The sequence below is a fragment of the Chelon labrosus genome (assembly GCF_963514085.1).
Source record: "Chelon labrosus genome assembly, chromosome: 5".
In the NCBI taxonomy this organism is placed as follows: domain Eukaryota; kingdom Metazoa; phylum Chordata; class Actinopteri; order Mugiliformes; family Mugilidae; genus Chelon; species Chelon labrosus.
The window spans coordinates 8,953,238-8,977,610 of record NC_140341.1 but is presented as its reverse complement, the minus strand read 5'-3'; the positions used below and the strand labels follow the sequence as shown (position 1 = coordinate 8,977,610).

At 43.6% G+C, this 24,373-nt stretch overlaps 1 protein-coding gene across 2 annotated transcripts; it reads left to right on the top strand.

Moving 5' to 3' along the window:
* Positions 1 to 629: 629 nt before the first annotated feature.
* Positions 630 to 24,148, top strand: fhip1b (FHF complex subunit HOOK interacting protein 1B). Of its 2 annotated transcripts, XM_084544977.1 has the most exons (12): positions 630 to 1,320; positions 6,276 to 6,710; positions 9,117 to 9,521; positions 10,128 to 10,358; positions 12,454 to 12,699; positions 12,956 to 13,123; positions 13,699 to 13,778; positions 14,001 to 14,170; positions 14,552 to 15,937; positions 17,786 to 17,964; positions 18,349 to 18,511; positions 19,847 to 24,148. In XM_084544977.1, exons 2-12 carry the CDS (start codon positions 6,582 to 6,584, stop codon positions 20,155 to 20,157), a joined length of 3,468 nt encoding a protein of 1,155 aa, XP_084401103.1. In that variant the 5' UTR covers positions 630 to 1,320; positions 6,276 to 6,581; the 3' UTR covers positions 20,158 to 24,148. The 2 variants fall into 2 exon arrangements, with proteins under 2 accessions (XP_084401103.1, XP_084401104.1); XM_084544978.1 differs by lacking the exon at positions 630 to 1,320 and having other exon boundaries at positions 6,137 to 6,710.
* Positions 24,149 to 24,373: the final 225 nt, after the last annotated feature.

The window sequence follows — 24,373 nt, the reverse complement described above, 5'->3', positions numbered from 1 at the left end:
GCTTCTCTGGTCCACCATAGAGGAAGCTAGTTAGCAGACTTTGAGATGGGACAGTGAATCTAACATCAAGGTCAAGAATGATGCTCAGTTGTCAAGATATCATTTATCACGTATATTATCTTCTATACTTGAAGCTATTTTTCTATATTTGGTTGTGTTTTTTATGTTTTTGACTCATTCCCATATTGGCTTGTGTTTTCCATATTTAAGCTAAACTATAGCTTGTTTCTAAATTTGGTTAACACTGTTTTTTTCCCTGAATGTCTGTAATATTTAATAGGCGGTGATGTCTCGTGTTTTATCAATTTGCATTATATTTTTTCTTTGGCTTTTAGTTATGGCCTCTCTGGTCCACCATAGAAGAAGCTAGTTAGCGGACTTTGAGATGGGACAGTGAATCTAACATCAAGGTCAAGAATGATGCTCAGTTGTGAAGATATCATTCATCACCTATATTATTTTCTATATTTGCAGCTATTTTTCTGTATTTGCAATTTCTATATTTGGTTGTGTTTTTTATGGTTTTGACTCAATCCCATGTTGGCTTGTGTTTTCCATATTTAAGCTAAACTATAGCTTATTTCTAAATTTGGTTAACACTGTTTTTCCCCTAAATGTCTGTAATATTTAATAGGTGGAGATGTCTTGTGTTTTGTCAATTTGCATTATATTTTTTCTTTGGCTTTTAGTTATGGCCTCTCTGGTCCGCCATAGAAGAAGCCAGTTAGCGGACTTTGAGATGGGACAGTGAATCTAACATCAAGGTCAAGAATGATGCTCAGTTGTCAAGAGATCATTTATCACCAGTTTCTCTTTTAACTAATGGCCAAAAATATAACCCTCTCAGCATGCGTACGTTTGACGGTGTTATGCTGGAAGTGGGTCACAGTGTGTGTGCCGCTTAATTTTGGCACTTGGACCCCTTCAGACAGCGGCGAGGAGTGGAAGGAGCAGCGTCGCCGTGACTCACAGGAGCCGTGTGTGGGAGGAGTTAAAGTAAGATGGCTGCGGGAAAGGGGACAGTGTTTGAGAAATCATCTAATGGGATGTTTATCTGTCGCTAACAGGATGCACGGCAGTCCGAAAGAAGGAGTGGTTAATTCGTTGGCTTCCCCGGCTCGCCGCGGTGTCGCTCTCCGCTCGTCTCCGGGCTACTTTCGCGCCGGCCAACCGTTTTCTGCTCTGACATTGTGGAATTCATCAGCAGCTAGTCGTTAGCAACGGTTAGCAACACACCAGAGCTAACCCACTAGCAACCAGCTAGCATAGCGGGTAGCTATCCGAGGAAAACAGCAGCAACTGTTGACGCAAACATCCAAGGTACGCAACTTCTAAATTACCTCACATTTAAATACGCCGTCACCCCGTGCGAACCAACTAACTGCACGCCTGGTTGACATTTACAAGCTGGCTAATTCAATTTGCAGTTACATCAACTAGCTTGCTACATCATCTCGCCATTGAAATGCATTGATTGTTGTTTTTCCGTTGGGAGCTCCAGCGTAAGCCGCCTCGCCTGGCTGAAAGGGTCTGATCTGGTGCAGGATGATGAGTTCAGGATCAGCCCAAATGCTGTTGAGATAACAATGTTAATACAGGAGGCATGGTCGCACTGTTTGATGTTTGCACTCTTGTTGAAGGGGGGGGGGGCACATGAACCAAAACACTGCAGTGATTGATGTCAGACTTAGATGTAATCCCGACCTGTGAACTGTGGTGTCCTGACTTAAATCGTTATCTCTAGCCTCAGTACACCTTAAAATAGGGTGGATCAGTTATCTTGATTTAAAGGCGACAACTTATTTGATTACATCATGACAGACACACGTCAAGAACACTTGAGTGTGGTTCTTGGTCAGATGATCTAAATAACACTACTTACTACTAGCAGCTTTTCAGTGGCCACATCTAACCGCCTTTCGTGAACATTGTCTCCGAGCTCAAGGCTAAACTTGGATGCTCATAAAACCTTGCTGTTTTTAGAGTGCACTAGTGGATCTGCAAATATTTGTTTGCCGTAAAGGAAAATTGAATTGTTTCGGCGAAGGAGTATTGAACACGTTAGGCCTTTGGACTGCTGTTTAGGTAAATAAGGGTTTTAAGTATGCCACTTTGGGCAGTTTTACTTTTGTTGTCATTAATGTACAAATAACTATCAAGTCTGAAGCGCACACTACTGCACAAGTTTGCACAATACTTATATTGCACACCTTATATTGTTATTGTCTTACATTGCAGTTTGATACGCTGTAAAATCATTTTTTGTAGTTGTAGATACCATTTGACGTTGAGTTGCACTGAAATATCATTGTACTAGTTCTGTGCAATGACAATAAAGGAGTTCAGTTCAATTTAATACAAGATTTCAGTCCTTTATTGATTAAATTATGATTGATTGATCAAGATTGATCAGCAGCCGGGGAACCAGTATCAACAATATCTACTCTGTATTCACACAAACCGAGAGATCGATGCGTTTTGTGTTTCTCTGACAGCTCCAGGGAACGGACTAGAAGTGACTCACCTAATTATTCTTTCTTAAGTATTTTTTACTGTGTGCGTCTGTCTGTCTGTTGTGTCAACAAATCTGCAGGAAGCCTTTTCAAACGGGGCATCGTGACCTCGTGCACCTGAGCGCTGAGTCTCGGAGTCACATTTTAGTTACGCCACCGAAACTCGTGTATTTAAACAGCGGCAGTAGGAGCTGAGAATGTTTGTTACGACATATCAGTAAAGCACCTACAGGAAATAAATGACGACCACATTTTCTTGAGATGTTGAAATGTTCTGACAAAACATCTGTCGCAGCTGTTCGGGAACTTGCGCGCACCTGGAAAGTGTCCGTCTGAAGCAGGTGTCGCTGTCCGTTCGCCTGTTGTAGGAAGTGACAGAAACTTAGCCTCAGTCTTGTGTAAATCTTGACCTTTAGACTTTGTGTCCTGTAATAGTTAAGGCTGTGGGATGGTGTGCTTGATTACTAAGCTTTGACAAACACTCTTTGTCATTATGAAACCAGCCACCCTTTAGTGGAATCTTTTTTTTTTTTTTTTTGAACTTTGAACTCGTTTTATGAGTGTTTTTTTACGATGCTTCGTGTTTGACCTGAAAAAATAAAACACAGTTTGAATTTCCGTATGTGTTGTAGCTCGTATTAGCGGAGTCTTGGATGCTTGGATGTCTTGTTGAAATGCTTGGGCACAACAGCCGACGTGCGGTTAAGGTAATTTAATTTCTTGTGAATCACAGGCATCTTGCATTTCCAGTAATCTTAATGTCACTCTTTGTCATTTTGCTGCTTTTATCTCGTGTTCTGACCTTTTTATAGGCTATGGATTTATGTTTGACTCATATGCTGAGGAATTGTGAATCAATGCTGATGACCGCTAACGTCCCTTTTTGGTGACGTTTGTGTATTTAGTGTCAAACAGCTGCTGCTGTGGAAGAAGTAAAGTATAGATACTTGTTGATTTAGAGAAGTTGAGCTAGACGTCGTCAAGTCTGTTCCTCATGTCTGACCCAAGTCCGAGTCATGTGATGTTAGTCCACCACATCATGTGGCCGCAAATAATAACAAATATGTTTGAAATCCACTTTAACTTCACATATCTCACTCTAGCACTGCACTCATTAACCTATTCAACCTTGCTGGACTCACCAGGGGGGGTCCTAGGAACAGTCTTTTAGTCAGATGATGAGGAAATGAAAACAAATTGTTTCTCTGAAGATTTCACGCTTTGAAATTAAAATTTAGCCAAATTCTGGAGAAGTTTCTCCACAAGAAATGAAAGGAACATGCCTCTGTTATCAACTACAGTAGAAACCAGCTTCAGAGGAAACCATGAACCAAATTAAAAAAAAAATAAAGGGCATCAAAACATCCAAACCGCTCCAGCAGCAAAAAATCCACTGTTGTCCATCTGTTTAGTCATTTCCCCACTAATCCTCGCTATAAGTCACTAAAAGCATTAATTTTTGGAGCTGGGGTGATGTGATAGCGCCGCATGGATGTGGTGCGTGGTGTTGAAGGGCAGTGAGTGTGAAACCTGCTGTTGGAAAATATTTAAGAAATCGCGTTAGGGCAAGAAGTCGACAGTAAACAGATTAAACTGCCTGCTCGTCGAAGCGTAGAGAGACGTTCTTTTGTTTTAGGGCCGTGACACATGAAGCTGAAGGTCGGCCGTTTGCTCGTGTCGGGCCGGTCCGTGGCCCTAGCTTTTTTTTGGAGCCTGCAGAAGAAGAAGACAGACTGATGTGATGAAAGTAAAGAAAACGACAAAGTTCAAAGAACAGTTGTAAAGAGTTATTTCAACATTAAACATTACAACATTAAAACAACTGACAGGAGAAGTAAATAACATTGACTGTCTTGTGACAGTTCAGTGTTCTGCTGGGAAACTTTTGGACCTGGTCTAGTGTTGATGTTACTTAGACATGTACCCCCTTCCTTTTGTGGCTTCATTGACTATTCGTCAGCGTAGAGAGACAGGAAGTGAAGCGGTGAGAGAGCAGGTGACATGCAGCAAAGGGTGCAAGTTGGAACCCAACTACCGCCACTGCAGTGAGGAGTACAGCTTCAGTTTGTGGGGCGCCTGCTCAACAAGTATTTCTACTTTTTACTGTGTTCTTATGACTGAGCTGACAGTATTGGCGTTGGAGAACAACTGAAAAGTAGGTAGGTATCAATAAGTAGGTATTACAGGCGGACAATATGGATTCATGTTATTTAAAGCTGTCTTGATATTCATCCTTTACTTGCTAGCTTAAACCCTGTGTTGTTTAGTAGAAAGAAACGTGCGTTAGTATTCATGTTCTTGCATTCGGCATCTAGTTGTAGGACGAGGATTTGTCAAAATATAAAAAGGGTTGTGAGTTTCTTGTCATAATGAGAAACTCAGCACGTCATGTGTATTTATATGCTGTAGAGGTGTAGCAAGAGGATGTGTGTATTTCCTGGACTTGGGTTCAGTCCATGTAGGTGTTTTCATGAATTAGACTTAAGTGCTAAATTTTAATTTTTTCAGTATGACCAAGTGTCAGAGTAGAGGTGTGAGGATGAGTTGGCTGCTGCTGCTCTTTATCAGTTCATTGTAACCGCTTTGTCTTTTATCTTAGAAACTATAACCAAATTTTTTTAACTCGCAGATAACACATTTTATATGCAGTGCAGCTCTGACCTTGTGCATGTCTAACAAAACTACTAAGGCGTTCATGTATTTGTAGTTGGCTTATTGTAGGTTTTTACCTAATACCAAGTATGTACTTATGCGTTAAGTTGACGCTGAGGCTACGGTGCCGTGGCGACGCAGAGCGCAAGAGCTGTGATTGGTCTGTTTGGTAGTAGCGTGTTTCTGCTTTAGTATTTCTGGCTGCTTCTCCATCTCTGCAGTTTTCAAATTGATAGTTTTGGATCATTTAAGAATCGGTACGGTTCGCTGAGGAGGTTTGGAGATACAGACATCTGTGTTACTCGCGTTCGGCGAAATTTCGGCAAAATATTCAGAGTCGGCTACGTGCGTAGGTTATGCTGTCAAGGTCCCGCAGCGCTATATAAGCGCCTTTAGTTAGAGAAAGGGTTATGCTTTGTTGTACCATGTCTCATCTCATCTCATTTATGTTAAATGATAAGTTATAGCCATTTTGCTCTAAAACCAATCAGCTGGAGCAGCATTTATTTTTTTGTGCTCTGCAGAAGTTTTTATTTTTTTTTAAATTAAGATTAAATTCAAATCTTTCTGAGGCTTATTGTATGCTTGTGAGCCTGTAATTGTAAAGCTTGCATTCATAAATCCCATGATAAGCAGGAGGAGGAGGACTGGCTGTAGCTTTTCTGCAGAAGAACTCAATGGTTTCCCTGGTAACAGCATACTGTAGAGGCCGACTTATATCTGACTGGGTTTTTGTTGGTTTGGACTGCAGGACAAATGCACTTTGTATGTTTGCAGTTTCCACCTTTGACATGTCTGGCTCATTATGTAAATTAACGAGTGGGTAAACCTACAGAACATAATGGATTTATTTATTTATTTAGCTAGTTACGAGATCGTTTTCAACATTTAATGCATCGCATCGGCCGGTGCAGTCAATCCCTCGTGGTTACCTTATCTATAAACAACCTGCTGTAGCTGCAGCCTCCTTTGTGTGTTTTATACCAATTCAGGCTTCACATACACGGCTCCGTGTTGCAGTAACACACACAAATTAGAAACCTATCGACTTGTAAGGTTGTGAAAAGCGCTGTATTTACATTTTCTGTTTTTGTTGTTTTGTTCCCGTAGAGCAGAGCGCCCGTCCTGACCGGCTATGGAGTGGTGTTGGCTTCAGACTGGATGACAGGGTCTACAGGGAGGACAGGGTCACACAGTTTCTAAAGCGGCGGCGGGCTTCTCCTGGATGAACACTGACTTGCTGTGACAGCCCGTTGAGCCAACCTCCTCCTCCTCTTCCTCCTCCTTCTCCTCCTCATCTTCTCCGTTTGGAGACACTTTCCATCCCTCTTTCCTCCCCTTCTTCTATCACATTTCTTTCCTATCTCTTCTCTTTGAGTTTCCGTGACCTTACACCTGCCTCCCGCCGGGTCCAGTATGAGCTGGCTGAGCAGGTTGAACCCCCGGGGTCCCGGGAGTCGGTCGGGCCGGAGCTCCGCCCCTTCCAGCCCCTGCACAGCTGACCCGGAGACGTGCCTCATGGTGTTTGAGAACCACTGGAGACAGGTGAGCCGGAGACACGCCTCCTTCCCACAAAACTGGTGCATCGTCACACTTCAGTGAATTAAGGTGTCTAGACAACAACAGGACGTTGGTGTAGTTTGGCCAGTGATCTTTCCTGTACACCAGCACCGTTAGCAGTTGGAGCTGCAGCAATAAGCACCTTTCAAAGTGTTTCACAATAAAACAAATAATAAAAATCCAAGGCGAAACCTAAATAAATCAAATTAAACAAAAGCAAGTCTGAACAAATGAGTCGTTTGGCTGCTTTAGAGAAGTGTTCACAGCGTCCACAGATATTTACTCTAATGGGAGGGAGTTCCCCAACAACTTTTGGCAAGAGAACATCAAATTCATACTGGTGTTACGTGGCACCAGCAACTCTTTCATGCAGGCAGCTACCTGACCGTGCAGGCCTCTAAAGATCACATTTAATCACAATGATCCTGAACTGTCGAAAGCCGGAGTAAGGACCCTTCTGGGTGGTTTGATCAGAAATTGCAGCGTTTTTAAACCAGTCGGGTTAAAAGGGAATTACAGTAATCAAGACCGGGTGAAATAAATACACATATAATCACCTACCAACAGGCAGAGTAGAGTGGCAACCTGAGTCCTAACTCAGTCAGATAGGAAAGACAGAAATAGTACATGTACACACGTGTAGGTTTCTTGATTTAGTGCAGCTTTCCAGGAATGTAATTATCTTTGACGTTGGTTGTAAATTAACAAACAACTCAAGGTTGTCTTTAAAAGCAACAGCAAGTTGCCTCAGCCAAAGGTGTATTTAATTTACATTACTTATTCTACAGTATGTCATGTCACGGATTAAATTCATCATATAATTACAATTTCCTAGTGTTTATATATCATCAGTCTGTTTCACCTTCGTGTTTTCACCTCCTGTTAACAGTAAACGGTACAGCTATGTCTTTTCAGACGCCTCTCTTTGTGAAATGATTAGTGAATGATTATCTATCCGGACGCCGAGTGTGGACGTTCACACATTCAGCTGGCAGGGCGCGGGGCCGATGAGAATGTCAGTCAGTCGGTGCTTTAACAGCGTGACTGGCTCGTGTCCAATCACTGATGGAAAGTTTTATAGCTTACGGAGCCTTGTCGCTTCCTGCCAGCTGAAATTGCTCCGAGGCAACGACGAGATTCTTGAGGGATTGCCATTCGTCCACCGGGGGAAGATTGCACGGTGCACAAGCTTTGCGGTCGCAGCCTTGCGTGCAGAAGATATGCAATATATCGGCAAAGCGTGAAGCTAGGCACCGCACCTAGTTGATGCATAATGTTTGTTTTTATGGTTTTAAAGAAGTCGTGTAGTCTCAGTTATTTATCAAAAAATAAGAAAATATAACTACTGTTTTTGTGGAAGACACAAACATCTGTTGTGAAATGTTCTTGTAATGGTTTACCACATGTTCTGAGCCACGAAAGCACAAACAACCACACGTCTTATCTGCACAAGCTGCTTCCCCATCTCATTGCTGTAGTCATGCTGACTTCACTGTACTCATTTGACAGTTTAATATAACAACATATCTTATAAATGAACGGTGTTTCGGTGCAGATCATTTCTTTTTGTTGCTTTTTAGAAATCGTATTTGAACACATTTAATTTAGTATCCATTTATATGCGATTAAGGGTAGAAAACACACAGTTTCAACACGTCAAAGGAAAGGAAGGATTCACAGACTGGATGGTTGGATTATGTCCACGTATTATAACAATAAAACAAAGTCCTTCGCCAGCCTTATAAGGCGTTGGAATAGCTTTGGGACACTTTGAGACCGTGAGGTGTGGTCACTTGTTAAGTCTTCACTTTGTTCATGGCTGCTTCCTCTGCGGCCTCCATGGCTGCCCGCTGCTCCAAGTGTGCTTATGTGGATGGGTTATATGCAAGGAACAAATCCCTTGTATGTGTGTATATTAGGGATGCACCGAAATGGACATTCTTGGCCGAAACCGAAACACCGAAAAATGGAGAAACCAAGGCCGAAACACCGAAAGAACATTTGTCTTGCTGTTTGTTTTGTGGGTGCAACAGATAAATGATTAGACTAACATCTAAAACTTTTTTTTTTTCCCCTCCCGCACTGCCTTCACGATCTACCGGTCGATCGACGTATTGGGCACTCCTGCGGTTGTTGCTTGCATCATCACAACATCCTGTTTCGGCCAAAAACGCACCTTTTGAGCCATTTTTGGACGAAACTTTTCAGTGGCCGTATATTCGGTGCATCCCTAGTGTATATATGTACATTGCAAACGCTTGATTTGAATTTTTTTTAGATATTTAGTCCCGTAGTTGTCTGTGCACTGAAACCAAACCTGTTCACAACTCAGCCGCAGTGGCACAAGATATGTGCGAGGGTTGACGATTTTATTTTTGACTTTTTCCTCAGGTCTCTTGGGTGTTGGAGCAGCACGACGCTTCCTCCTCCAGCGACGACCTGACGGCGGTGAGAAACCACACCGACCAGATGCTGTGTCTGCTGGCGGAGGAGCGGCCCGCCGAAAGCGCGGAGGGCGGCGACAGCGCGCCGGCGATGGGCCCCATACTGGAGCTGATGGTCACCGAGAACATCCTGGAGCGCCTGGTCCAGTGGCACCTCCGCCGCGGCCTGGACCCGGACAGCCAGGGGGCGCTGCTCAAGCTGTTCGAGATGCTCATCGGCCAGTCCCAGCAGCCTCTGCTGCAGCACACCGCCCTCCTCCACCCCCTGCTGAGGCTGCTGGGAGCGTGCGCCGACTCGGAGCTCGGCTGTCCTCCTGCCCTGGAGAACAGCCTGGTGCTCCTGCTCAACCAGGTACGCAGAAACCTTCTCTTATGTGTTAATGAAAACGGGATCTGGACATTTTTGAGACCCCCAAAACAAACTCACTGGTTTTCTTTAGTTTTAGTTGGTAGATAGTTGAGAAAGAATAAATGTTGAATCACTCTAAACTCTGCTGAGACATCACAGGAGAGGTGAGCTGCAGCTCCGTGCTCAAATCTGACAAACTAAATTATATCACTTTTCATACACTGCCTATTTTTTGTTTGCTTGTCACTTTTGGACAGGTTTTTGCCTCCAGGTGGTGTCAACAGTCTTTGTCGTTTAAGTTCTAAAAATCGAACTTGTCTTAAGTCATTTTTAATAAGAAAGCCTCATTGTGAGAATTATTAAACACCACACGCTGTACGTCAGTGGTTTCCCTCCCAACCTGTAATCATAAATGAATCTGTTCTGTCTTGAGGCTCAAATTCTTTCCATAATTCAGCCCAGTGACGTTTGTTCTCACTGAATGGCTGTCAGCCAAAGTGCTAACAGCACATCGAACGGAATTTTTGTTTTGAAGGTGAGAAGATCTGTGTCTGGTACGTGATTATTGGGAAACGTAAGTAAAATCCAGTTTTTCAAATTCCCCACCAGGTCTGCGTGTCCATGGCTCGCCAGCCGGTGGTTCTGGAGATGTTGTTCCGGGCGGCACCGGCCCTGCAGGGCTCCACCAACCTGCTGATCTTCTCGCTGCTCGTGCCGTTCATCCACCGGGACGGAGCCATCGGTCAGCAGGCCCGAGACGCGCTGCTGCTGGTGATGGCGACCTCGGCCAGCAACGAGGCGGTGGCGCGATACATCGCTGAGAACTCCTACTTCTGCCCGGTGAGTGGCGGCGCTTGTGAAAGACGTGTCTGGGCTTTATGAACTGATGCCTCACGGCAAGAAGGTTCTGGGTTCGGGTCCATTGGTTGTTTGCTTGGTCCTAAATTGGCCGTAGGTGTGAGTGAGAGCCACTGAGTGAATGCTTGTCTGTCTCTCTGTGTTGGCCCAGCAATAGACTGCTCACCTGGGATAGGCTTCAGTCCCCTGCGACCCTCCAGAGGACCAGCGGTTATGTCTACGTTTGTTACCTTATTTGAACGGCTGCAGGTCTCTTATCTGATTTAACCCACGTTCCTATCAAATATATGTTCAGTTATTTATAGAAATAGTTACAATAGTTCTAACCCACTCTTTGCTGATGTGATAGTCCAGGACAGCTTATAATGTGGGGCCTTCGCTTGCTTCCCGACGCTGCTTTTAAGAAGAAGAGTGTGCGTGCGTGTGTGTGTGTGCGTGCTGTCTAATTCTAATGCATCAGTGATGGTGAGCGATAATGGAAGAGGAAGGAGATGACTATGCACTCTGACAGAGCATTCATCCTTATCTACATCCTATCAGCTCTGTTTCAACTCGGGGGGCTTCCTGTAAGCATCTTAAAAAAAAAACAGCCACCTCATCCGAGATCACACTTTACCGCCTTAAATATATATAAATAAACTGTTTTAAATAAACGTACCGTTACTTTTATACAGAACAGGAACTTTTAGCTGATAGGTATCTGGTTTTGTGCATCCTTATTCTTATACTGGTTTCAGAAACCTTCAGAGACCTGGACAAGCCATGGAGCCATTTTTTAAAAACATATTCATGCCCTTGTGCCTCCAAAACAGTTGTGACGCATCAGAGAGTGGACATGAGCCTTCTGAGGGTGTCCTGGGGTGTCTGGTCTGGTCTAGGTGGGTGCTACATGTCTAAGTAACATCCACATGAATGAATGTCGGGTCCAAAAAGACAGATAGAACAGATAAAAACAGATAAAAACAGATAAAGTTCAAGTTGTGAATGATGACCAGTTTGTGCCTGCATGGTTGTAGTTACCTACACCTGCCACTAGATGTAAACAAAGAGCCACATTTTATTCATTGTGATTCAAGATGCATCTTTAAAGTATAAGGCTGTATTTAGCATTTAGATAGTGACTCAATGTGTGTGTATTCGTTTGAATGTCAGTCCCATTGTTGCTGTAAACCCAAGAATGACTGGCCATAAAGCAACCTGAGCTGTCAGACATTTGCATTATGAGAGCGAACATCGTTATGTGTGATGTGTACGTCGGTGTAGGGACAGTTTAATGCTGTGGTCAGTGCTCTTATCTTTCCCCCTTTCTGCACGCTCTGTGTTAAAGAGCAGGCGCAGCTATTTTCTTCTCGTCTTCCTTCCAGCAGCTTTCAGTCTGACCTACTTACTGCCGAAAAGGACCAGTGGAGGTGGCATCGAGGACCGAACACTCCCTCTCTGCCTTGCTATATTCTGTCCCTGTATTCTCGCACATTATAATCAGCTCTGGATGACGGATGATTCCTGGACGCAGATGTAGATGTTTAGACGAGTGAAACAACTCCAGCACCTCTTACTGTGGAGGCAGTGCACATCACGCATGCCTTCTTTTTTCCTCCTGTACTTCAGTTCCAGTATGGGGGGATTGTCTGCTTTTTCTTTGCTTTTTCTTCTTCAGGTTCAGGTTGTGCCATTATATGTTTTCACTGGTCCACTACTAAAATAAAAAAATATTAAAATATATTTTCACAAATGTCATGAGTGTTTGACAAAGCATTGCTGAGAGCTTTTTGCTGCTCCCTGTGTCCCTGAAGTCCCTGTGCTCATTCAAACCCTTTCTCAAGGCTGCAGAATTCAAGTGAGATGTTTTTAAGCTCCGCTAGGTTTATTATCTGTTACTGTCTGTTTTTGTATTACAGGGGATATCATTTTAGAATATAGCAGCAATCGGTAATAATGACTAAAACTAATAGAAGGGTTAGCATGCAATTATTATAGCTCTGCAGCCTATTATTGTCGAGTTTGTCAATCATCTACTGATCCTCTGGGGTCGTGGAGGTTCGTCCGTCTTAACTGAAACCTCTCCCCCTCTCCTCAGGTGTTGGCGACGGGCCTCAGCGCCCTCTACTCCTCCCTGCCCCGCAAGATTGAAGTCCGGGGAGACGACTGGCACGCCCTGCGGCGGGAGGACTGGATGGGGGTGTCGTCACTCGTGCTCTTCATGAACTCCCTGGAGTTCTGCAACGCTGTGGTGCAGGTCGCTCACCCCCTGGTCCGCTCTCAGCTTCTGGACTACCTCCACAACGGCTTCCTCGTACCCGTCATGGGCCCCGCCCTGCACAAGGTAGGAAAGGGATAGTTAGAGAGTTAAAAAACTATTGACATGGATGGGTGTAAAACAGGACGATGTGAACCACAGCTAATGGTTCTTCTTTGGTTTTACTGTTTGAATTTGTTTAGGTTGAAGATAATGAGTGGAAAAATGAATTCACAAAAAAAAAATAAAAACTGATTGATTGCCTACTTCTATTCTTAGACGTGTGATGGTTGTCACATTTCTCACTTTGGCACTTTGACTTGATTTCTCTGTGTGTCCGTAGTCGTCGGTGGACGAGATGATCGCCAGCACCGCCTACCTGGACCTCTTCCTGCGCAGCGTGACGGAAACCTCCCTCCTCAAAACCTTCCTGCGCTTCATCCTGCTGCATCGCCATGACAATGACACCATCCTGGACACGCTGCTCACGCGCATCAGCAGCAATTCAAGGGTCTGTATATACATACGCTGCATATGTGTGTGTGTGTGTGCTTGCTTGCGGTGGAGCCTCGAGGGCTGCGTGGGTGGTGAGTGGGCTGAAAGTAGAATACTGAACAAATGTGGAAGCTACTCCTCTGACTGTCGTGTTGCACATTGTTTAAATCCGGTCAGATAAGCCGCAGCAAAAATGCGTGTATGTAATTTTAAACATTCATCCAAGTAAATCCAATTTTGGAACGGTAGTGACGTTACGGAACCATGCAAGAAGATTTCATCACAGTTTCATGTTGCATGTGCTCGGCTATTATCTTTGTAATTCAGAGGGCACTGATGGAAAACAGGAAGTAAATATTTTAGTTTTAAAAGGAAAGAAAGTGACAGCTTCTCGTCCTAAAAACAGGATTCCCACGTCTGGGAAAATTTCAGAATCGGAGGAATTATTTAATTTAATTTGCTGCTTCCTGGAAAAATTACGAAAGAAAGAAGTACTTCTTTTATTTTTAATAACTTAATCTCATTAGTTGGCCTATATATTGAATCTCTCCAGAGTTTTTAATAACCAGTTTCCTCATTTGTGTGTTACAGCTCTGCATGGTATCATTGAGCCTTTTCAGGACTCTTCTGTCCCTGAACTGTGAAGACATTATGCTGCAGCTCGTTCTCAGGTATGCCCACACATCTGAATAATAAGATCATTTAATGTGCAAAGCTAAGATCTTGAAGGGCATACGCAACCATTAGGATTAACTCAAGGATATAATATATGTCGCAAAGTCACTTTCCGTACTGGTGAACTCATTGAAATTCAGCATTTCCTTTCTGAGTCCTTTGAATGAACAGGTTTTATTTACTTTAAGGAACTTCTTCCGTGCGTTTTTGCTCCCCAGGTATCTGCTGCCCTGTACTCATGTAATGCTGAGTCAGCGTCGTGCTATCAGAGAGACTGACCTGTATGGAAAGTCAGCAGACAAGTTCCTGTCCCTGATCCCGGAGTGCTGCCGGCAGAATGCAGCGCCTCCTTCTGAGAGGGATGAGGATAATGCATTCAGGGGCAAAGGTGAGCACTAAAAGGCTGTGGTTAAAACAGTTCACACTGCTCGGGAATCTGTGTTTTCTTTCACTATTAACCGTCATAGCTGAAACTGAAGTGAAAGTTTGTTGTGGCTACGCTAGTCTATGAGGGGGGAATACCCAGAGGCTGTTAGCAGCACGATAACAGCTGTGTTTTGATACTGACTTGACTCTTGTGTGTTATTTTGTGGCAACACATGTGACAGTGACTACATAAACACAATGGCCTAATTTGGAATATCCAGACTAATGGTGTCTTTGCTAGCCCGGACGCCCGACCAACTTGTCTTTGCTTTTGTACGTTGGACATTTTCACATGAAGTTAATTTACCTGTTGTTCTCTTGTCTGTATATTGACATCCCACAGTAATTAACAGCCCAAGCACAGAGTCTCCAGCCCCTCCCAGACCGAGCACCCCGTCCCGCTTGGCCTTCTTCATGCGCCAACAGAGCACTGGATCGGGAGGAGGGGGCCCTTCCACCCCCACCAGCATGGAGCAAATGCAGTCGGGGCCTTCCAGCACCCACCCTCTGTCGCCCGACAGCCCGATGCACCAGCAGCAGACCCACACGGATTGCCTGGACTGGGACTCGGGTTACCTGGAGTACCTCAAGGACGCCCGGCGGGGTATCGAGCTTTGCTCCTGGGCCTGCCGGGATTGGTCGGCGCCTTACGACGGAGAAAACCCTTCCCCAAGCACAGCCCCTCCACCCCCGCCTCCCCCTACTTCCAATCCCTCCATTGCTATGTTCCCAGAGCACTTCTCTTTCCAGCCGGGCGGAGGCGCTAACACTCCCCCAGTCCAGCAGAGGGCGGCCATTGTGGCGGCGGCGAGATCTGAATGGAGCAGCTCGGAGCGGGATAGTGGGGAGTGGGACGTTACCATCGGTAAAAACAACTGCATCAGTCTAACGCCACGCTCCAAGAAACGCAGCCTTCAGAGAGAGGAGCTCCTTCCCAAACCCGTGCCTCCTCTTGTTCCTTCCTCGTCTTCAGCCGCCCCTTTGTCTGCTTCGCATCCCTCCTCATCGCCTGCTCCTCACGTTCCCTCCTCTGCCATCACTGTCAGCTACCAGGCCATGTATAATGGAACGACTGGGCAGGGGGACGGGTGTTCAGACAGTCGCGATAGAGGACTGGAGGTTAAGAAAGTGAAGAGAGACTTGGGAGAGCAGCAGTATTTGGATGAGAATGCCAATCAAAACGGATCCCTCGTTTCATGTCCCTCCCAAAGCTGCGCCGCTCTCCCGCAGTCGATTTTCAGCAACAGCGACATCAGTGATGCAAAACCTCTTTGCCCTAGCCCGGTCCCCTCTCAGAACTCCGTCACCCATCCAGCCTCTGACACCAAACCGCCGACCGGCGACACCTCAAACCTTCACGGCACATCCTCAGATCTGACAGAATCAGACCACACGCAGAAATCTGTCGAGCGTCTCATAGAGGAGCTGCTGGAGCAGGCGCCGGGAGACCCGCAGCTACCGGGAGACATCAACGGTCAGGGCATCAGCATCGAGGCCTTCAAACAGGAGCTGAGGGAGCTGGAGGACCGAGTGAAGGAGCGCAGTAGCGCGATCTGCCAGCAGGAAGAAACTGCCAGAGTTTCGCTTTCTGCTGAGCAGCAGGAGGAAGAACAGCTGTCCTCCGCTCTGGAGGCGAAGCTGACGGGCGACGGCAAAGGAGACGGGTCGGTGATGGCCGTTTGTAGTCCTGCCAGACCACTTAACCAGCCTCTCTACCAGCCTTACACAGGTAAAAATGAAATCACACTTGATTCTTAATCCTTAAGTGGGGATATTACACTGATTTTATCTTTTCTAGTAGTCCTCCAGAAAATTATGTGTAGGTGGTAGTGTAAGTGTGACTTTTTTCTTCATCTAAGACTGTATTGTTCATCAAACAAGTACTAGTTATTGTGAGATGACAGCTTCTCTTAGCAACTTTACAGTAAATCGCTCTTACATAAGACTGCTACTGCTACGGAGCGTTGTGCTCGATAGTCAGATCACCTGCTTCATGTTTCATCAGCGGCATTTTTCTTTCAGCAGCATCCCCTAAGACCTTTGGATGTCCTGATCAAGTTTCTCTGGCCCCCAATGCAATACCGGTTTTATAATATTCAGCATCGGCCGATCCGAGTCACGATCTGATATTAAATAAACATAATGATCTCCCCTGGAGGTTCATAAATGTCTTTATTATCTTCTTTGTATTCTCGTAGATGACGTGTGCACCCTGCGACTGTGTAAGTCCAGTAAATAGGCCTGTCAAAGTTAATGTAATCCAGAAATCTGCTGGTCACCATGCACCATAAACTCTGTAACAGGCCGTCTCAAAGAACTGTTTTAAATAGGGGTGCAGGATAATTATCGGTCTGATAATTATCGGCCCGATATCTGGAAATTATGACGTCATTCCGATAAGTCTGATATCATAACGAATGGCCCCGATAATATATAATATATAATATATATTTTTGTCAGTACTGCGGTGTGAGTGGTTGTTTTAATCAATCGCTCCAACTCCCACATGAGATCTGAACGGCCTGAAATGAATGCTGCGTTCAAGTGGCATCGATATAATTGGAAAAACAACATTCTGGCTGAAAAAAAAATCATTAAAATACTCCCTCATGTCGGAAAGCAACTCATCAACTCGGTCATGATTTTGGTAGTAGCTGCCATTACCCAGGATGTTACACATAAACCACAGAAACATAAAAGGTCGGAAAAACGACTCTCAAACCGGGAACAGGGAACTTCACCATTTGAATGCAGCACAACGTGCATACGTTTATAAACAAACAACATGGCGGCGGCGGCGGCGGTGTGGGACTTTTCAAAGTTTCCGAGGATGACATTTCTCTGGCTTTTTGTAATAAATGTTTAAAGAAAGTGCCGCGAGGTGGAAAAATCAGCACCAGCTTTAATACCTCGAACATGAAAAGTCATTTGAAACATAGCCATCGATTCGATGGGGTTTTGAAGGCGTATGAGGACGCCAGTCATTAGTCTTCCTCATCTTCAGGTATGTTATCGGTTATCAGTATCAACCTTTGGACGCGGAAAGTTATAGTTTTTTTTAAAAAAAGTAATCGTGCATCCGTAGTTTTAAACGTAGCTTTCGGTGTCCATTGTTGTTTTCAGTGTACTCGGCATATTTTACATTTTAAGCGACTGTCTCCTACTACCACCTCGTGTAAACATCTACATCTGCATAATTTACAAATTGCTTTTCTGCCTGGCTTCATTTTCCAGAGTAAAGTTCTTCCACACAGCAGACATGATTAGTCCCATGATTGTTTTTTCGGTTGTCTTGTTCTTGCCGCTGAACAGCCGCCATTAAAATAGAAGAGGAAGAAGATGTTTTTAGGCTACAGACACATGGTTTTGGTTGACCTAATGTCTAGACCTGCCCTGATATTGATCTGCCAGTACCGATGGGGACATCCCCACCCAAAACTGAACAGTTCTTCTGTGTCATATCCTAATTTTGCTGTTCATTCATTAGACTGTAGTCTTTTTCATCTGACGATCTCACATCTCTTCAGTTATTTGAAAAAAAAAGTCTGAGTCTCTTAAATCTTTTCATTCACTGCAGGTCCATTCATGGTGGTTCTGTTTGCCAAGCTGGAGAACATGCTCCAGAACTCTCTGTACGTCAACATCCTGCTGACTGGCATCGTGGCCCAGCTGGCCTGCTATCCTCAGCCGCTCCTACGCTCCTTCCTGCTCAACACCAACATGGTCTTCCAGCCCAGTGTCAAGTCACTGATCCAGGTACTACGCACTGTGCAATGGTCGGATGCAATGACCAAGGAATGCCTACATTTAAGTTGAAGTTTGGTACATTTCTGAAACAAGAGCCTAAAAACAGGAACCTAAAATCCATTATTTATGTTGTGAGTCGTCCACGTCCAGCCCACCTCACTTCTGTGCAAGCTTCAGTTCCAAGAGAATCAATGATATTTGCATACAGCTTTTTTTCCACATTTCATTTTTTGACACTTTATTTGAAGATCTTTCTACTTTCATGAGAGAGTAAATCCGTGAGGAATGGATTCAGACCATCTCAGAAAAGTGAAATTCACAGACCAAGTAATCAACGATAACAAGCAAAGACTTTGAAGATCAGTCTGAACTTTGTTCTCCGTTTCTCCTCAGGTTCTTGGTTCTGTGAAGAATCGCATCGAGGCGTTCGCAGCCTCTCACGAGGACTTCCCTGCGATGCTGAGGAAAGCCCAGCAGTACCTGGTAGCCCGAGGCAAAGTGGACTGGACTGACTGTCCTGCAGCCGTTCCGACACTGCGGCGCTCTGATTCACTAGGTGAGAGTAGAAACAGAAGAAACTTCATTTACATGTACGGGTTTGACGTGATGATATCTGCTCTGACAGACGGGTTATAGTTGAGTTCTTCTTCCTACATTTACTGTAAATCTGTAATCAATTTTATAGGAACACTGTTTATTGATCTTTCTTTTTTCTGCAACCAATCAGGCATAACATTATGACCACCTTCCTAATATTGTGTAGGTCTCCCTCGTGCCTCCAAAACAGTTGTGTCTCATCAGAGAATGGACATTGGCCTTCTGAGGGTGTCCTGTGGTGTCTGGGGGCCTTTGGATCTTATGGATTCAATTCAGTTTTATTTATATAGCGTCAATAACAATAGTCTCAAGGCGCTTTACAAAACCTGGCCTGAAACCCCCAGACCAAGCCTGAAGGTGACGGTGGCAAGGAGAAACTCCACTTTAACAGGAAGAAACCTTGAGCAGAACCCAGCTTTGAGGGGTTGAAGGGATGGGGCCTCTGTGGATCATCCCACAGATACTTGATCAGTTTGGCATCTAGTGAATTTGGAGGACAGGTCAACACCTTTTTATAACCTTTATTTAACCAGATAAAAAACCCATTGAGATCAAGACCTCTTTCACAAGGGTGACCTGGCCAAGAAAGGCAGCAGCACACATCATGGTAATCAGGACAGACAAACAACAATAACAAACAACCAGTAAAAGATGAAACATGAAAATATAAAAATTTAAGATGCGAGAAATAAAGTGCAGAGGTTGTAGGTACAGTAAAAGTTTAAGAACATAGGCACTGTTCGAACGATTTCCATTGAAGTTTTTTTAAAATAGAGCTTGTGCTGTTCTTCATGTTTTTTTTTTTAGTAGTTCCTAAAGCGTTTTTGTGTTTTTGTGCCTGTGTCAGGCTGCATCCTGCTGGGGATGGCTGCTGCCATCAAGGAGTGTCATTGCTATGGGGTGGGGGTGCCTGGTCTGGTCTAGGTGGGTGCTACATGTCTAAGTAACATCCACAAGAATATATGCCAGGTGGAAAAGTTTCCCAGCAGAACATTGAATTGTCACAAATAGTGGTCATAATGTTATGCCTGAGTAGTGTATCCTTCAATGCTTGCATCCTTTGTGTGGTCTAAAATATTACTTTAAATTCTTTATAGCACAGTTGATAGAGAGAAATATTTTACAAGGGGACATTAAAATGATTTAAGAGATAAAACAAAGTTCAAAATAATTAAACTGGATCAACAAAACAAAATAATCTAGCTTTTCCACCGTCTCTGAAAACTTGAAATGTGTGGGAAACAGAATAATTACATTAAGTAATGTTAATAACCAATGTATTTGTTTATTCCAGTGAAGAGTCGTAAGCCATCCCTCGGGGATCTAATCCTTCGCCACACCAACAGCCCGACTCGGGCCCGGCACGCCGCTCAGCTGGCCCTCGCCCACGTACGGGACGGCAGCCATTCACTGCACAGCGCTCTGTTCCGGGGCGGCGGCGGCGGAGGCGTGGCCGGCCTGGAGAAGCAAGCCGAGGCGCTGAGAGTGAAGAACGCGGTCTACTGCGCCGTGATCTTCTGCGAGTTCCTCAAAGAGCTGGCGGCTTTGGCTCAAGAGCACGCCGTCAACCTGCCTTTCCCTCAGAGCCAGGAGGCAGAGGAGTAGACGGTTTATTTTAGCGTCCTGGCCTCGTTTTTCTTTTTGTTCAGGCTGTAAAAAGAGTTATATAGAATCCTCCCATTACCAGAGGACAGACTGGAGCACTGAGACTTCATCTGTCTGTAAAATTAACTGACTCCAAGAGGGAACCCGTGACACTTTTGTACCAAAATTATTATAGGAAACCTATAGGACTGGAAGAATTTTCCTCATCTGTAAACATATTGTGCATATCATGTATTATATTTACATTCTATACACAGAAAATCTCAGTAAATTACTCAAGATTTGGGAGCTTGTACATACACGTACCATGTCGTGGTATAATGTGACACTGTAAAGCCACAGGTAAAAAGAAGTAGGTGCACATATCGGTGCTAGGGTTTTTCTTTTAATTTGAAAGGGTGCTTTCAGGTGGCACAAGGAAAAAAGGTTTTATTCTCAACAAAATTTAAGACAAACACCAAAAAGTTGTTTTTTTTTGAGGGTAAAACATTGAAAGTGCAGGCGGGGTCAATCAGCAACAAAGTGACCCAATCATTTCGGCCACCTCCGCTCGACGAGCCGCGCTTTCACCGGAGCTTTTCATCCTCCGTCAAGGACTGGTCGGAAAAACACTGGAGCTCGGCGAGTGCGCTTTCAAAAAAAAGGCTGCACTGCTGGAAATGCTCGATGGATGAGAGAACAACTGGAAAGGTTGTGGGAGAATCAGCAACGACCGCCACAAACGTACTGGAAAATGATTGGGTAATTAACGCCATTAAGGTTTTTTTTTTGTTTGTTTTTCTTCTTTTTGTCTTTTGAATTTGCACCATTTTCTAGACATATCAGCAACATGTGGGAGCAGGTGTGTGTGTGTGTGTCATTGTGTGTGTGTGTGAGATCGTTTTAAAATGACCTTTCCAAAAGGTGACGCCAACTCTTCAGGCCATTATTAAGCCATTCACCTGTTGCCATAAAAGAGGCCGTGGGATTGAAAAAGGCTGCACTGCTTTACGAGTCAAACCTTTTGTGTGTCGTTTAAAATGATTTTTTAAAGAGCGTTGGCACGATTTCTAGCGGACTTGTCAAACGGAAAACAAAAAGGATCCCAACAGGTCTTAGTTTGTGTTGCATCTCCATATTTGTTTCTTAATTTTACTTAATTTTTTTTGGTGAGACACACCAATGTGAACAAACATCCGTTCGTCTTGGAAATTAACATGCTGCTATTTTCTTTTTTTAAAAAAACACTAACACTCAATTTTATTATTGGTGACATAGCTACTATCTTTACTTCAATGTTAGGTACCAAGTATAAGTGTGCGCGTGAGGATGTGGAGGAGTCGATTGTGATTTAATTTATTTTCATCGTGTCTGAGGTCGAATGAAGTCGCAGCCACAAAGTGTTAAAAGCCAAGATAAAATATTCACTTATTTCTTTAAATAGTTATTTTAAAGGTCTGAAATTTCTTATTTTCTTCAAGTTATTCTCTATAAATCTAGAGGAAATCATGAGGAAGACCCAGCTTCTTATCAACTAACGTGTTTTTTTTTTTTTTTTTGCACATGCTAGCCGTTCTGACTCGACTCTCGACTGCCATCCTTCAAAAGTCTTATCTCGGAAAACTTTTATACATTTCTTCCACAAGACATTTCATCTGTTTTCCAGCAAGTTGAGGCCTTTTTTTTCAGCTTGTCAAAGCCATAGCAGTCAGTGGCCCCCCCAAACCCCCCGCCGTCATGTTTGTAAATGTCCGTCACGGCCGCGCGTCACTTTTTTACGAATTTCTAGACGCATTTCGTAAACGACCCGTAGTTTTTAAAAAAAAAAAATAAAATAAAATAAAAAAAAAACAGATAGTTAAAAAGTTTCTGCATGCCAGTTGATGCCAGGTTTATAGTTAATAGTTTAACAGTGTTTGGTTTGTGAAGTCGTACTGAGCTTAAATTAACTTCCACGCGGTAGGTTTTAGTGATTTAGAGAGTCATCCCGTTGCCGGCAGAGATCTGTGGCGACAACTTTCACACTGAATGTTTGCTCTCGGTTAATTAAGTAGGAAAAAAAAAAAAAGGAAAACGCTTCTGTACTTTATCCACTGCCGTCCGTCCAGCTGTTCACCTCGTCTTCTGCACATCTGCGTGTTCGGGGGGCTAAAGTCCTCCTCTTCAGGTTCCACTACTCCTTCAGTCAAGATTGTGTGTGTTTTTAAAGATAGAACATATTTTCTCAGCTTCTCAGTGCTCTCTCTCTCTCTCTCTCATGCAGCTACAGTCAGTTTTCTGTGACGCGTTCATGAACACCAAAGACAATCTTCCGGATACCTGAAACTCAAAATGCCTGTTTAAGCGCTCGTAGGCGTAGTTTTAATGGCACACAATCCGAACACTGTTATAAACCTTGTCCGCTTAGCACTTCTTCTTTACAAGTGCTTTCAAATAGAAGGTGCCATTTAAAAAAAATAAATAAATAATAAAGGTGCCAGTTTAATTTGAGGCTGTGTCCTAATTTAAAAAAGAGGGAGCTTCTCAGTAATGCTGAGTTGCAGAATTTTTAAGTTTTTGGCATTTAATTTGGCATTACATTGTCATTTTCAAGCTTTGATTTCATTTGTATGCATACAAAAAAACCCAGCAAGCTTTTTTTGTTTGTTTGTTTTAAAATAAAGGGATCACTTCCTACCAGGGACACTGACGTCTTCCCACATCTGTCAAACTGGAAGCAGAGCTTAATTTAGTGCAACGCTCAGTACCGGCTCACTGGGAAATAAAACGAGACAGTTTGACAAATATAATCAAGGCTTTGTGGTCAGTGTGATGGATTACTTAGCTTTATGGGAGCTGGCTTCCTCCACCGGTAGAAAGAAAAAAAATAAATAATTAGCACTCCAGCTGTTCAAGCTCTAGATCGTGGGCCTGTTAAAAGGAAAATGATGATTTAAATTAACATTAAATAAAAAGGGATTTTGGCCTTTTGGCAGCGGCAAACGCGACCAGATGCTGAAGCTAATTCAGAGAAGTCTTTCATTTCCGTGTGTAACTACGACGAGTTAAGGCCTTAGAAAAGACTCTCGCTTGGAAACGTGTCGGCTTTATCGCCTCAGCTTCTTTACCGACTCCAAACATATGTGCTTGATCAAATGTTTGATTTTCTGACTCTGTTAACTGACAAAAATGTTGAGTGGTAAACCCAAAGCTACGCCTCAGAAGAAAGAAGAAGTATTGTAATGTCACAGACTGTGTAAGCTTTCATTCTTTTTTTATTTTCTGTTTTTTTGTTTTAATTAAACACTACAATTGATCAAATAATGACTTAAAAGTATAAAGTTTGAGATCACGATTTAGATTTGGAGCATGTTATGTCTTTAGTTTCTGTGTTGTGTGTACATTCGAGGGCGCGCGGCGAGCCAAAGCCGTCGACTCTCGTTTGAAGAATCGGCAAAGATGATAAATAAAAAGTTAAGTTTCCTCGTGCATTTTAGTCACAAATGCAAATACGGTTAGTTTATTTCTCTGCAAAGGATCACGGACAATTACAAATGAAATCTCATCTGGAGGACTCGTCATGTACACGCTGTGCCATGTGTGATTTCTGATTTTCCATGTGTTGATTTGTAACGCACAGTATCTGCAGCGTCTCTCAAAAGCTTTGACTTCTTCTACCATTCGCCCCGAACCCCTCCTCCCCATCTGTGATCTATGCAAAACATGCTCTGGTGTCCCCGGTTTGAAGCTGAAAGATGATGTGGACTGATTTAATGTGTAAATAGTGTAAAAAAAAAAAAATAAAATGAAAACGAAAGGAAGGAAGGAAGGAGTCAAAGCAGTGGGTCAGAATGCAGAGGTGTGAGAAATAACCAACAGGACAGAATGAAAATAATGTAACGATGAATGTTGTCAGAAATATTTTTCTATATTTTGAAATCATTAGGGAAAAAAACAAAAAGGACAGAAATGCAAAGTGGGAAAAGCTGTTAGAAGAACACTACAAAGGGAATGTTTTTATTAATTTATAAATTCTTTGCCTAGCAATATCACGTTTGTCCTGGTGTCCTTTCTTTGACTTTTCCGAGAGGGAGAGGGGGCGGGGTGGGGGGGTGGTTCTATGGATCATGCCGACTCTGAAGAAACTAGTCTGAGCACTAGTTTTCCATTAAAGGAGATTTTTACTTGAATATTTCTACATGGTTTTAAGTCTTAAAGTAATTATAGGATAGCCGCTTTGAATAGCTGCCATACTTTG

Excerpts from the sequence above, each read along its gene's own strand:
- fhip1b (XM_084544977.1), top strand. The coding sequence starts at position 6,582 with ATGAGCTGGCTGAGCAGGTTGAACCCCCGGGGTCCCGGGAGTCGGTCG. Across the intron at positions 13,779-14,000 it reads ATGCTGCAGCTCGTTCTCAG|GTATCTGCTGCCCTGTACTC; the intron begins GTATGCCCACAC and ends TTTGCTCCCCAG. Across the intron at positions 14,171-14,551 it reads TAATGCATTCAGGGGCAAAG|TAATTAACAGCCCAAGCACA; the intron begins GTGAGCACTAAA and ends GACATCCCACAG.